We start from the raw sequence: 13,013 nt of genomic DNA on the forward strand, positions 1-13,013 counted from the left end.
GCTCGCCGGCTTTTCAAAATAAAAGAGCGGTCGATTTGATTTGATTTATATTTGTGCACTGCCACAGGAAGAACACGGTACCAAGGGTGAGGTCGAATTGTCAATTTGTCTGAGGAAGTTTCCTAAATCTTGACGTGACCTGTAAGTATTTAATCAGCACCATGATGAGAGCTGTTCAGATTCTCTAAATGCTTAGGAAAGGAGCTTCAATGCTTCCTTTCCTATCTCCTATAGCAGAGGGTACACTGGAGCTTCCTTTGTGAGAGTAAGGAGATACACTCGCCCCACAATTCATTGCGGCGGCGATATTTAACGTGATGCACCATGCACGAACGTAAACGATTCATTCTGAAGTAGAAGAAGAAGAAGAAGAGTGTACAACCAATTACTTTGTGATATCTTGGCTGGTTGTGACCCAAGAACACGGAACCGACAACATGATAAGAGAGGTATGTCTAAAAATGGACATTTATGATGTGTTACAGTTTACCTGGGATCTCGGAACTCGGAATTACGACCTCCGAGTCGGAAATTACAAATGGAATGCTCCTTGGAGTTGGAATTCCAACTAGGGAAAAAATCGCCAAGCCGACTTCCGGGGTTCCAGTTCTGAGGTAAACTGGAAGGCAGCATTAGTCACCTGGTCTGTAAAATGAAGCCAAAGCGGGAAAGTGTCTGAAAGCCTGTATTCTCTGTAATGACCAGCAGAGGGCGACTCCGTTGGTTGTTCCTAAAGAAGTCTAAGAGAAAATAATTCTACTTCTTGGAAAGAAAAATGTCACACGTCGAAAAGTCACCCCCTTTTTTTTTTCAAATTAAAAAAATATATTATTTTGCCTCTAAGGGCTGCCTTACCTGCTGCAGGCCACGGGTTAAATATTTTCTACACATATTGTGAAATGATGAATGAAACGCTAAGCTCCACCAGCTCCCCAAACATAAGAACAGTACTGGCAACGTAAACCTCTAAATAAATGCAAATGAACAGAACAAAACAAAAAGTCATATAAGCTCCGAGCGGAGTGCGATTTATTTTGTTAAGTGAGTGAAAACCGGAACTGGATGGATTTTGCTCGCACGCACAGCAGCTTCACGCGGTCCGGTCACAGATACTTGACGGAGCCGCTCGTGCGGATGACAGACCGACCGAGCCCCGGGACCTCGCTCATGAATGGGACTCGGACAGTTGCTGTTGTTGTTGTTGTTGTTGTTGTTGTTGTTGTCGCCTTAAACGCAGAGAAGAAGAAGCAACTTTTTTTTTTTTCATCAGATGAATAAAGTGAGTTTCTATTCTCGAGACGAGTTTCCACGGTGCAGCAGCAGAGGAGCATGGACAGCTGCTCCGAGGTACAGTCACTCTCTTTTTCTTCTTTCTGTGCAAAAGCTTACACCTAATGATCAATGTGCATTATCATCATTATCGTTATTATTATTATTACTATGATGCTGAAGCCAGGCTCATTGAATCAAGTGTAGTTCCTGTAGAGCAGATGGATTGTCTGTAAATTAAAGGGGATTTATTCTTAGAAATAAAAACTTAAAGCTTGTTTAGTTTTTCTTGTTTACAGTAGGCGACAAACATTTAACCCTTGACCTCTGCACTAAACAGCCTCATTCTGGTCGTTATTAAAAAAAGTTTATTAACAAGAGTTCATTTTCTGCTCTGGTTCTGATTTGCTTTGGCTTCACATCACACGCAGCCTTTTTATTGGCTCTTGGATCCAAAGACCAGTTAATTTCTTCAATCTGTCCCGATGCGTCTTTGTGTGTGTGTGTGTGTGTGTGTGTGTGTGGATTAGTAGATTAGTCCAATTCTGTAATCTGCAACTATTCAGAATCAGTTTTATTGGATTAAAATAGCATTCTGTGATAGAAAACTGAAAATCTTTTTTGATTTTGGACTTTTTGTTTGACAAAGCAAGATTTCGCTTTGGTGACTTTTCACAATTCTTCTAACATTTTATAGATTAAACGACTCATGGATGAGTTGAGAATATGATTGACAGAGTAATGCAATAATAAGATTTTTTTTATTTCTTTAATCATCCGATTTGGCCGATGATATCGTCCGATGTGAGCTTTTCACAGACACATCAGTATCTGCGTTTATCTTTGCTGTTTTGAAAAGAAATCGCATTTATGTTAATATTTTACGTAAATTAAATTATGATTATTTTTTCTTAATTCATGTTCTATATATTTATAATTATTGGTGATACAGTTTTGGGTTAAACTGTAAAATATCAAGACATATGACTTTCTTTGTCATAAGGTTTTGATAACAACGTCTGAGGAATCTATCGAATCGTTATACAGTATATATATATATTTATATTTATATATACATATATTGGTCGATGTATCGTAATCTGACATTGTTTACTCCCTGATATTTGTATTGGCATCAGTCGATAGAAACACACCTGGCGAAGAAAGGGAAGGAAAGTCAGTCATCCTTGTGTTTCCAGTTAGTTTTATCAGAGAATCCGTTGTGAAGTGACAATTCACAGGAAAACAAGCTTGTTTATCAAAATGTGAATCTCAGCACCGTGAAACCGTTTCACAGTTTAAGTAACGTCAACACCCGAGATCACAGCTTGTCCCAGACGCTGCCTCACGCTGCGTCATTGATTGTTTTGTTTTTTCTTCAGCCCTAGTTTTTATTTTCAGGGTTGTTTTTCTTTGTCCATCTTCATAAAACGCTGTTGGACAATGTAAACATAATCGTTCTGCCCCCTGACAAAGTCAAAGTCGGATTTGTTTGTACCATTCTGAGAAACAGTGGAGCTTTTATTGAATTCATAATTCCGTTATATTAGATTAAATAAACTACAAATTAAAGTTGATTCAATTGACAACACTGTGTAATTTCAGGTCAAAGGAACAACATTTCACCACTTTGACAAGAGAAAAGTTGCTGCTCTCTGGAAAGAACAAGTGAAACCCGTACTTTCCTGTTCATCGCCACCGTCACAGCGTCTGAATCACAGCCTTCCACGCACCCGACCTGAGAGAGGGGAGGGGAGGAGCGGTGGATGGGGTAGGGGGTTTGGGGGGGGGGGGTGCAGCCGCAGCCGCTTGTGAAATTGCTGGTGATTTCGAAGCTCCTCGCATTTCACGGAGCAGTTTGTAATGTCATATCCTGCGTTCTCCAGGGAATGTCTCAGCTCGTGCTGGGCCGAGCGGTCCTGCGTCATTCAGACGACTCCTCTTGACTGGGTCAGGGGGCGGCGGCTGCGACTGAGCGGGGAGGTTACATGGGTTTAAGAGAAGCAGCCTGCGGCGCTCAGGCGGAGAGGTGGCTAATTGTGAAATGTGGGGTTGAATTCCAACAAGAAAAGAGGATCTGTGAGGTCTTTGTTTTCCCTTCTGCAAAGCTGCGTCCAGTCAAGTGTTGAGCAACAAGTTTGACTCTTTGCTCTAATGAATGTTCTCTGTTTCCACACAGACTGCGAGACCCTAGCGAGGAAAGGGGGGTAAAAGGGCAAAAAAGCTTAGGAACCGTGTGTGGTTGGTTTTAAGGAGAGGCGGCGCAATCCTGCGATGCCAGAAGACGCCCACAAGGCCGCCATGAGAACCCCCGTGACCGCAGAGAAGGCCAATAACAGTGAGCGCGGCGCGACCACGGTAAAAATCCCGCTGGTCAACGAAGTCCAGCTGACCGCAGCCACCGGCGGGACGGAGCTCTCCTGCTACCGCTGCACCGTCCCGTTCGGCGTGGTGGTGCTCATCGCGGGCGTGGTGGTCACCGCCGTGGCCTACAGCTTCAACTCGCACGGATCCACCATCTCCTACTTCGGCCTGGTGCTGCTCTCGGCCGGCCTGGTGCTGCTGGCGTCCAGCGCCGTCTGCTGGCGGGTGAGACTGGAGCGCAAGACGGAGCGGCGGCGGGAGAGCCAGACGGCCCTGGTCGCCAACCAGAGGAGTATTTTCTCTTGAATCCAGATTTGTAGGGTCCGAGAGGGGGGCCTGGACCTCGGCGTGGTCCGGAGCCCCCAACGAAAACCAGCCGTGAGCAAGACGTCGTCCAGTTTCCGTGTATCATTTCCGACCCTGTTAAAAATGCTTTGAGCGCCCAGAACTTAAAAGCTTCTGAAGACATTGTAAGGGATTTATTTAGTCAAACAGACGTTGAGCATCTGGCGAGCTGGGAACGCAGCCAGATGGGGAATGCATTCACAATTAAGATGAATGACCACTGTGGAGGAAGTCTCCCATCGGTCAATCTGCCGCTTGGATGTGGCGGCTTTGATTGTAATGGGACGTGGTTGTGGTTTGACGAGGACGGGAAGAGAGGGGAACTGGAAAGTCCAGGACGATTCATTCATGCCTAATTTTCTACACTTTTCAACTTGCACATATCTGTTTTTAATATCGTCTCATTGTTCATCTCACAGGGAAAGATGTGGAATTGCCTTGTTATGGAAGTTTGGTACTTGGATGAGGATTTTGCCAATATATTCTCTATATATTTAACCTTAAATATGTAATCACTTAAAGCACTTTGATCGCTCATGATCATCATATTCAGTGTTCCTATGAATTGTGTGGAGGCGGTGGTCTTACTGTCCACAGTGTACTTCCATATTGTAAAGAATATTACATGTAGCACCCGCTGTTTTTGTTTCAATGTAACCGTTTGCATGTATCAACTGTCAACAGGACGTCGTGAGGATCAATAAACTCGTTAACATGTAAAACAATAGTGTGAAGAGCGATTGTGAAGGTTTATTAGAGCTCAACGGATATTTTCAGAGTTGATGGAATAATGGGATAAAATGAGTTAAAGCTACAAAGTGTAATATTGAAAAGAACTTATTGACATGAATTGAATATATTGTCCATAACTCTGTGTTCATATATGAGTTAAATATAGTTCCATGAGGTGGACCCGACCTCCGTGTGAGTCTCCATGTCTCTACGTCATGTTGAATACGGTTGTTGAACTGAACGTTCCAGAATACGTCGCGTTCACGTCGAATTTTCAGACGCTGCCAGAAATCGGAGATGGAATCAGCGGCGCGCCACCGTAAAGTGTCCCCTGTCGGTCGCTCAGTCGGTTGCGGTTTGCAACTTTACCACCAGATGCCGCCAGAAAATTGCAAAAAAATACGCACTGGGGCTTTAAGACGACGAGATTAACAATAATTCTGTGTGTCTTTGGTTTTAAGGAGAAAACTGGGCTCAAAACTTCACCCGTCAGTCATAAGCTGTGTGTGTAAACATGGACGTAGGCTCCAGGTCCAGAAAGGGCAGCGGCCGCCTGCTTCACTGTTCTCTCTGACATCTCCATATTATTTACAGTCGTCAAGGAGACACACTCGTGTTTTTGTCCTGACGCTGTGAAGCGCGACAGATGCCGCGTTTGTTGTCTTCTCCTGTGACACAATACTGTACACGGGTCAAAAGACGCAGCGGCGGCACCCGCTGCTCATTCTTCACCCTCTGAGGCCGTTGTTTTTTAAAAAATCTGTCACCTTTGTGCTAAAGTCTTGACACAAGACTCTCATTAATTCAAATTTCACATTTTAAGGATTTAAATTCCCAACGGTTGATAAGTAGCTGAACTCTCCCGTTTGACCCTGTTAAGTTTTAAATAGCCCCCGGACGTGGAAGCATATTTTTAGGCAGCATTTGCGTTGCTATGCGTCCCCGTGACACCAGACACTACAACTACACGGTTTCCTTGCGTCAGAGGAGAACCTACAACACACTTTGTCACTTTTGGGAGATCATCACACACACACACACACACAGGCTGTCAGCTATAGGCCGGTATATACGCTATGGCCTGTGGGATGTGATCCGTGCACATGTATGGGACACATGACCGAGTGAGGCGTCGCCTCGCCGTTTGTCAGGTTACAGGGAGGCGGACTGAAGACGGAAAAAACGGGTGACCTGACCTGAAGTTGGACAGGTGCTCTGCACCAGCGTCTTCGGGCCTGTTCACCCGCCGCCGACACCTTGTGATGAACAGTCAGAAAACTCCAAGTCATTTCAAGCGGAATTGGTTACACCGCAAAGGAAATACTGAAGAAATACAAATAAAACAAACCGGTTTAGTACGACTGAACTAATCTTAAAATAGCCCTAAAGTGCCGAAAGCAAAATGTTGTGTCTCAGATTTGAGGGTTTTTGTGTGTGATGATCAAAATAAGGGAGTTAAGGAGATAGACAATGAAGATAAGGAAGGATGGGACAGAAGGAGATCACATAGGGAATGAATAAGAATCGGAAGAAGGAGAAGTGGAGGAAAGGAAGAAGGAAAGACGCAAGGAAAGTAAAGGAACAGAAAAAAGAAAGATAGGAAAAACAGTCAAATGGGAAGGAGGAAGGAAATAAATAGGGAAGTTAGGGAAGTTGGGAAACAAGGAAAGAGGGGGAAGTGGAGAGAGGAGAGAGAACTGGAACTGGTAAAGGAACACATGGAGGGAAGAAAGAAATGGAAGAAGGAGAAGGAAAAAGAAAAGTGGCTTGAAGGTGTGAAGGAAAAAAGGGAAAGAACCAAACAGAAAGAAATCTTAAGAAGCGAAGAAAGAAAATCCAGGGAGAGAAAAAAGGAAAGGTCCCAAAGGAAGGAAGCAAACGAGGAAGGTCAAAGACAAAGAAAAGGAAAAAGAAAATGCTAAATGATTTAGAAAGAAATATTGAAATGAGTTATGGAAGGAACCAAATGGAAACACTGCACCTGAATGAGGTGAAAACAATAAGAACAGTGCTTCTGTCTCCACAGGACGAAAAGCCAAACAATGAACAAACTGAGATTCCAGACTTCAGCTCAACTGACTGCACAGCGCCGATTCAAATCCGACACAATTAAACGTAATGAGCTCAGCATCACGGGGATCCCGTTCACCCGTGTTCAGGGTCCAATACAAACAGCTGTGCAGACGTAAGCATGAAACAGAGCGGAGCCGACAGCTCGCGGACCAGCCGACCGGACCGCCTCCTCCAACTCCACGCGCAGGACACAGGTGTTTTTCCGAGGGGCTTGTTTGGTTTTGACCCGGTTCCACTCGTCTCGACTGTTGACGTTACAACTGTGTCGATGAGATCCGTTCCAAGACAAAGGAAATGTGTCCCGGTTCAAACCAACCAGGGCCTTTCTGTGTGGAGTTTGCATGTTCTCCCCGTGTGTGCGTGGGTTCTCTCCAGGTTCTCCGTCTTCCTCCCACAGTCCAGAGACATGCAGAATGGGGTCAGGTTCATTGGAGACTCTAAATTGACCGTAGGTGTGAATGTGAGAGTGAATGGTTGTTTGTCTCTGTATGTGGCCCTGTGATAGGCTGGTGACCTGTCCAGGGTGAACCCCGCCTCTCGCCCAATGTCAGCTGGGATTGGCTCCGCCCCCCCGCAACCCTTAAATGGATAAAGCGGTAGACGATGGATGGATTTCGTTCTTGCTCGTGTTTCGTTGTAGCTCGTACTTATTTTGTTGGTTGTTCCTCCACCCTTCATTGCGATCCTAGTAAGCTCTGTGGGGCCCTGGTGCCTTGTCCCTGAAGCAGGCAGCAAGCTAACACGCTAATGCTTGGCAAATTTGCACAAAGGGCCGGTGAGGCTACGTGTTTCTGTGATTACGCCTCGCGTCAAAACTACCCTGGAGTTTTCAAACTTAAACGGGAGCAGCGGCGTCTCCAACGGAAAACTCCAGGCTCGTGTTTTAGTCTGGACGAGGCACAATCAGAGACTTTTGGGAACGAAGACGAAGACACCCACATTCACTTCCTGATTGGGTCATATCATGAACTGCAGAAAATGTGCTGGGCCGTGTTGTCAGAGCACCTGTTTGTGCTCTGGGGTTGTTCACACGTGAACAGCAGCTGTGCAGTGGAATCTGTGGCCGTCCCTGCCGCTCAAATCTGGACTGAACCTCCGTCGGGGAGGACAGCGCCCACTGGAAGGAAGTTAAACTCCCGAGTCGGAGCACGGAGGTGAGCCAAACGGCACCGATGAAACGCTCCTCGGTCTCACGCATCAGCTCCGCTCCTTCCTGTCCCGAGAGGCGAGGCTGCTCCGCCATCGCTTTGTTTGTGTTTGATTGAACCAAGGAGGTTTTAGAAAGTACAAGGGAAACGAAGGGACATGACAGATGCAGAAAGGAACATGGCAAGTTATCCTCCATTCCGCTAACGTGCTCAATCTGACAGAAGACAACTACAGGTACTTGATTAAACCCTCTTGCATTTGTGGATCTAACATTCCTCTAAAGGTCACTACTGCGCAGACTCTGGGTCCTAATGACGTCATCAGCGCAAGATGGAGGCAGGCGTACATTTCCCTACATCGGGAATAAATGGAAACGCGTCGTCCATCTTTATAAACAGTCCATAGTTAATACTATGAAGCAAACTCTGAGTTTCGAAACTACAAAAGGAGCCGGCGGCGTTTCCAAAGATCTCCCTCATAGATCCTTCGAAAACTTTCCGGGTATGGACGGGTGGACGGCAGACGTGAAGGTTGTGTTTTTGAATATAAATGTGGTTGATAGTAGTAAAGTTTAACGTAGAACAAACTAGCTGCAAAGTAGGTAGTTGGTGTTAACTTGTTGACATCAGAACTTCAGGATAAGCTCGAGGCCGTATCCTCAATCCTTTTCTTTCTGTTGGGTTGTTCCTTTTTTTTTATAGTCCATAAAAAAAGTGCAGAAAGGACAAAAGAAAAATTCATGGTCTCAAGACCAAAGAGCAAAACCTCTCCACTTAACAGAATCAGAGCTGGCAGCTCTCGACAGTGTCACAGTGGCTCTGCCCTGACGAGCTCTGCCGTTGATTCTTTCATGTGCTGCCAGGAGTTGTGGGAGTGTGGGACGCGTTGGCCGCCCGAAGCCTCAGAGGGGCCGAAGGCCGGTTCGCCCTCGTTGCTCATTCCGTAATAAAGAGGCCGCTCTTCCTGAACAGTTCCTCCCTTTAAATCCCACCAGACAGGACAATAGTGCTAATCTCCAATATGAGACAATAAAACCTTTTCCCCTCAAAGCTTCATATGAGTTCTACTGACGGAACAGTAATACCCTTTAACCTCTTTCTGTTTGTCCGTCAAACAAGCTTAAATATTGTTCTCTTATCATCATCATCATTTACCCACAAACAACATATGTTTTCCTACGACCTCTATAAAGAGTTGTACAGCGAGCAACATTCGAGACTGTCCTTCGATGGAATATGATCCCACACGGGATCACTGCAACCAACATATTATGACCCACACTGTATAGTTACCTTTTGTTGTAAAAGCCCCAGTGTGTAATTTTTCGTAATTTTCTGGCGGCATCTGGTGGTAAAGATGCAAACCGCAGCCAACTGAGTGACCGACAGGGGACACTTTATGGTGTCGCACCGCTGATTCCATTTTTATCGTGTCAAATTACGTGACATAACAATACGATCCAGAATACGTCGCATTCACGTTGAATTTTCAGAGCTGCCGGAAACCACACATTGAATCAGCGGTGCGCCACCATAAAGTGTCCCCTGTCGGTTGCGGTTTGCAACTTTACCACCAGATGCCGGCAGAAAATTACAAAAATTACACACTGGGGCTTTAAATGTTGTGGTTAAACGCAAACACCACTTTTCATGAATATCTCTGGTCAGTGCTGCAGCCACATTACTCATTCACAGTCGATTATACATATCTGAACACATAGTTATGGACAATATATTCTTATTACACATTGTAGCTTTCAAGGTCAGTCTGCATCAGTCTTTTCAGCAAAACATGTTTACATTAAAGTGATGAAGCCCTCTAGTGGCCGCAGTAATTATGGCTTTTTGAATGTTGAGAGTTTTCGCTGCATAAAAGTAGTTAAAATCATTTTTATCCACAACAGGGCCTGTAGAAAAACCACATGAAATAATGTTTAGTAGATGTCTGTGTATAATAAAAAGTAGTTGGAGGTTGTAGTTTAATCCGATTAGTTAATTTTCTACTTTGCCACATCTGATTTCTCTTTACGCTGCTGCGGGTTTGTGGCCAACGCCAGAGGAAGAAGAAGGCCTGAGCGGACAAAGGGAACGTCAACACCCTGTTGTGAGTCCCATCACTTATCAGGGATGATGAGGTCCATATGTGTGAGGGGAGAAAAAAACCCTCATGAGTTTGTTTGGCTTTTCCCAAGACTGTACTTGGTGTCGCCTCCTCTGACGCATAAGACGGGGAAACAGCACGCACGGCCTCTTACTCATCGTCCTGCTGTGGGAGAGCGATACGTCTGCAGATATCAGGTCAAAAAACACTAAGCTCTTTCAAATCATTTCTGGAAAAAAGCTGCTGAGTCACAGCAGCATTTGTTCATCAGAGACTTTGCTGCTGCACTAATCGCTCACTGGCCTTTTGTGCAAATCTGGTCAGATTATAAAAACTGCGTCATCGGTCACATGACGAAACAAAAGGGGATTAAAATGGGTTGTTTGACACTTTGCCTTTCAATGAGTCCTGCTTTAGTGGAAGTTTGTGCAGAGAGATTTCTTTTTATAAAGAGTTAAAATCAAGAATATAAAAGCGTTAAATGACGACATGTGAGTCAGAGGAAATGAAAACAGGTTCACCAGGAAGTCAGAGCCTTTTTTGGTTATTCATCTTGTTGCAGCTGTTGAGAATCTCTCATCTTTTAATCACAAAGCTCTGAAACGTTGGTGTTCGTCTTCCTCCTGTCTGGTTCAGCTCGTGTGGAGCAACACGAGGGCTGGTCGCCAATGAAACACACGTTCATCTCTGAACTGAGGCCGCGACGACGAAGGTCTGCAAAGATTGATACAGTAGATGATTCAACTTATTCTGTCGTGCAATTTTGGTGGACTTGTTGCGTAATGCAGCTCCAGCAATCATTCAAACGTGTGTTGAGAAACACATTGCATGACAAAATATTTATGGTCTTTTGAAGCATTTGAAAGAAAGATGCTAAAATCTGAATTTTATCTTTTTCAGAATTCAGGAAAACTAGAGTGAGAGAAAATACTTGGAAGGAATATGATGATATAGACGACAAAGTTTCATTCTTCTGATTAAATCTTGTTTGAGTGACAATCTTCAAACCCTTTATTTTTCCCCCTCCCTCCCGGCGGTAGATGAAGTAAATCATTTGAATGGCCCAGGGAGGAAGCACGAAGGTGTGTCCGTCGTGCCCTGCGGTCCGGAGGTCATTCAACAAACACAATGATGTCATGGGAAGTAGCTTCTTTCGCAGCGCTCGGTTTCCTTTTCATCTGAACAGCTGAGACATTTTTGTGGAGCTGGAACTTTTCCTGCCGCCCAAACCTCCCGAACCCCCGAAAAACCTTCCCATCGTCAACATCCTGTTGCTTTCAGCATGAGAACGGTTTCGCTCGCAAGCGTCCGCGCTAAGTGACAGGAGGCTTTTTGGACGACACATTAGATCTAATTACCTCGATCACATCTTTTTGTTTCCTTTTACATGTTGGAGATTATTTCTCCACCTCAGATTTCCAGGTTTTTAGGGGCAACAGTGACAAATTGTGTTGTTCTGAACGGAGACTGTTGGAACTCATTCTTCAAATGAAAAGATTTTCAATGATATATCTCAGGGGGGCGGCACGGTGGCGTAGTGGTCAGAACCTCACAGCAAGAAGGTTCTGGGTTCGAGTCCCAGTTAAAAACCAACCAGGACCATTCTGTGTGGAGTTTGCATGTTCTCCCCGTGTGTGCGTGGGTTCTCTCCAGGTTCTCCGTCTTCCTCCCACAGTCCAGAGACATGTAGGATGGGGTCAGGTTCATTGGAGACTCCAATGAACAAGTGACCGTAGGTGTGAATGTGAGAGTGAATGGTTGTCCGTCTCTGTATGTGGCCCTGTGATAGGCTGGGACCTGTCCAGGGTGAACCCCGCCTCTCGCCCAATGTCAGCTGGGATTGGCTCCAGCCCCAGATGGAGCCAATCCCTCTAGAAGCAACATGAGGTTTACTTTTGGGTAGTTGATGAGGATTTCATGACATCTGATACAGACATCGACTTAGTCGTTAGATCAAAATCTTACTTGTCTTCAACTTTTGTCTATGATGAAACAGCTGCAAAACTATACATCACATCACTGCATTAAATAAGTTACCACAAGCAAATCACATGCTAACATGCTCAACCAATCAGTACGGAGCCCTGGAAGTGTTGGGGATGTACTTTTGCGAGATCCCACAAAAGCTGTCACAAAAGTACATCTCTGTTTTTTGAGTGTAACGCGGCGCATGTTTTTCAGTCACACACACATGTCGCAAACCGCCCACCCCAGGAAACCTTGGCAGGATACTGTCACATGGGAAAGCTACATGCCTCTCGTGTTGCGGCGGTGATGTCAACGGGTGATGTCAAAGATGGAAATTTGATGCCGAACTATAAACCGAGACCTGCACTGTAGTGACACCTCACTGGGAACCCCTCGCATCCACTTTGATCTCGTCAGTATAACGACAAACCTGCACTTGTCTTGCCCAGTACACATTTGTGGCGCAGGTCAAAAGGAAAACCTGCGACCTCGTGCCGCATTTACCCGAGAAAACCTCACACATTTTCCGCAACAGTGCAAAAACCAGTGAATGTGAAAAAAGTCCAGTGTAAAACACAGACCAGCAGGCCTCCGCGCCGGTTCCCCGTCAACAAGAGAACCAGACCGGTCCGTCCCCCCTCCAGAGCGGGTGTGAACAGCGTCACCGCGAGCCCCCAGAGTGGGGGGGTTGTGTTTGGATGAGATCTCGGGGGGCTTCTTCAGTGTTTATCAGCTGTGGACATTCCTCCGGAGCGCTGCCTGGGGGAAGGAGCGCAGCGAGCTGCCGCGGTGACGTACAGGAGACAATGGCGCGGAGTCGGTTCTCCGGCCCCCCGCTGGTTCAAGCTGGGTGTGAATGTGGGCCGAGGCACAGAGGAGCCGAGGAGATTCACAAACCAAGACAAAGCAGGAGGGGAAGACACGAGAGAAACGGCTTTTTGATAGATAGAGAGATAGTTAGATAGATAGATAGATAGATAGGTAGATAGATAGATAGATAGATAGATAGAGAG

At 45.5% G+C, this 13,013-nt stretch overlaps 1 protein-coding gene across 2 annotated transcripts; it reads left to right on the plus strand.

Annotated features, from left to right (window-relative positions):
• Positions 1 to 1,053: 1,053 nt before the first annotated feature.
• tmem100a (transmembrane protein 100a) lies at positions 1,054 to 4,703 on the plus strand. 2 transcript variants are annotated; one of them, XM_035616545.2, is made up of 2 exons: positions 1,054 to 1,347; positions 3,449 to 4,703. In XM_035616545.2, exon 2 carries the CDS (start codon positions 3,544 to 3,546, stop codon positions 3,937 to 3,939), a length of 396 nt encoding a protein of 131 aa, XP_035472438.1. In that variant the 5' UTR covers positions 1,054 to 1,347; positions 3,449 to 3,543; the 3' UTR covers positions 3,940 to 4,703. The 2 variants fall into 2 exon arrangements, with proteins under 2 accessions (XP_035472438.1, XP_035472439.1); XM_035616546.2 differs by lacking the exon at positions 1,054 to 1,347 and adding an exon at positions 3,220 to 3,353.
• Positions 4,704 to 13,013: the final 8,310 nt, after the last annotated feature.

This window comes from Scophthalmus maximus, chromosome 17 (genome assembly GCF_022379125.1).
Source record: "Scophthalmus maximus strain ysfricsl-2021 chromosome 17, ASM2237912v1, whole genome shotgun sequence".
NCBI lineage: Eukaryota > Metazoa > Chordata > Actinopteri > Pleuronectiformes > Scophthalmidae > Scophthalmus > Scophthalmus maximus.

Coding starts and splice junctions, on each gene's coding strand:
- tmem100a (XM_035616545.2), top strand. CDS start 3,544: ATGCCAGAAGACGCCCACAAGGCCGCCATGAGAACCCCCGTGACCGCA.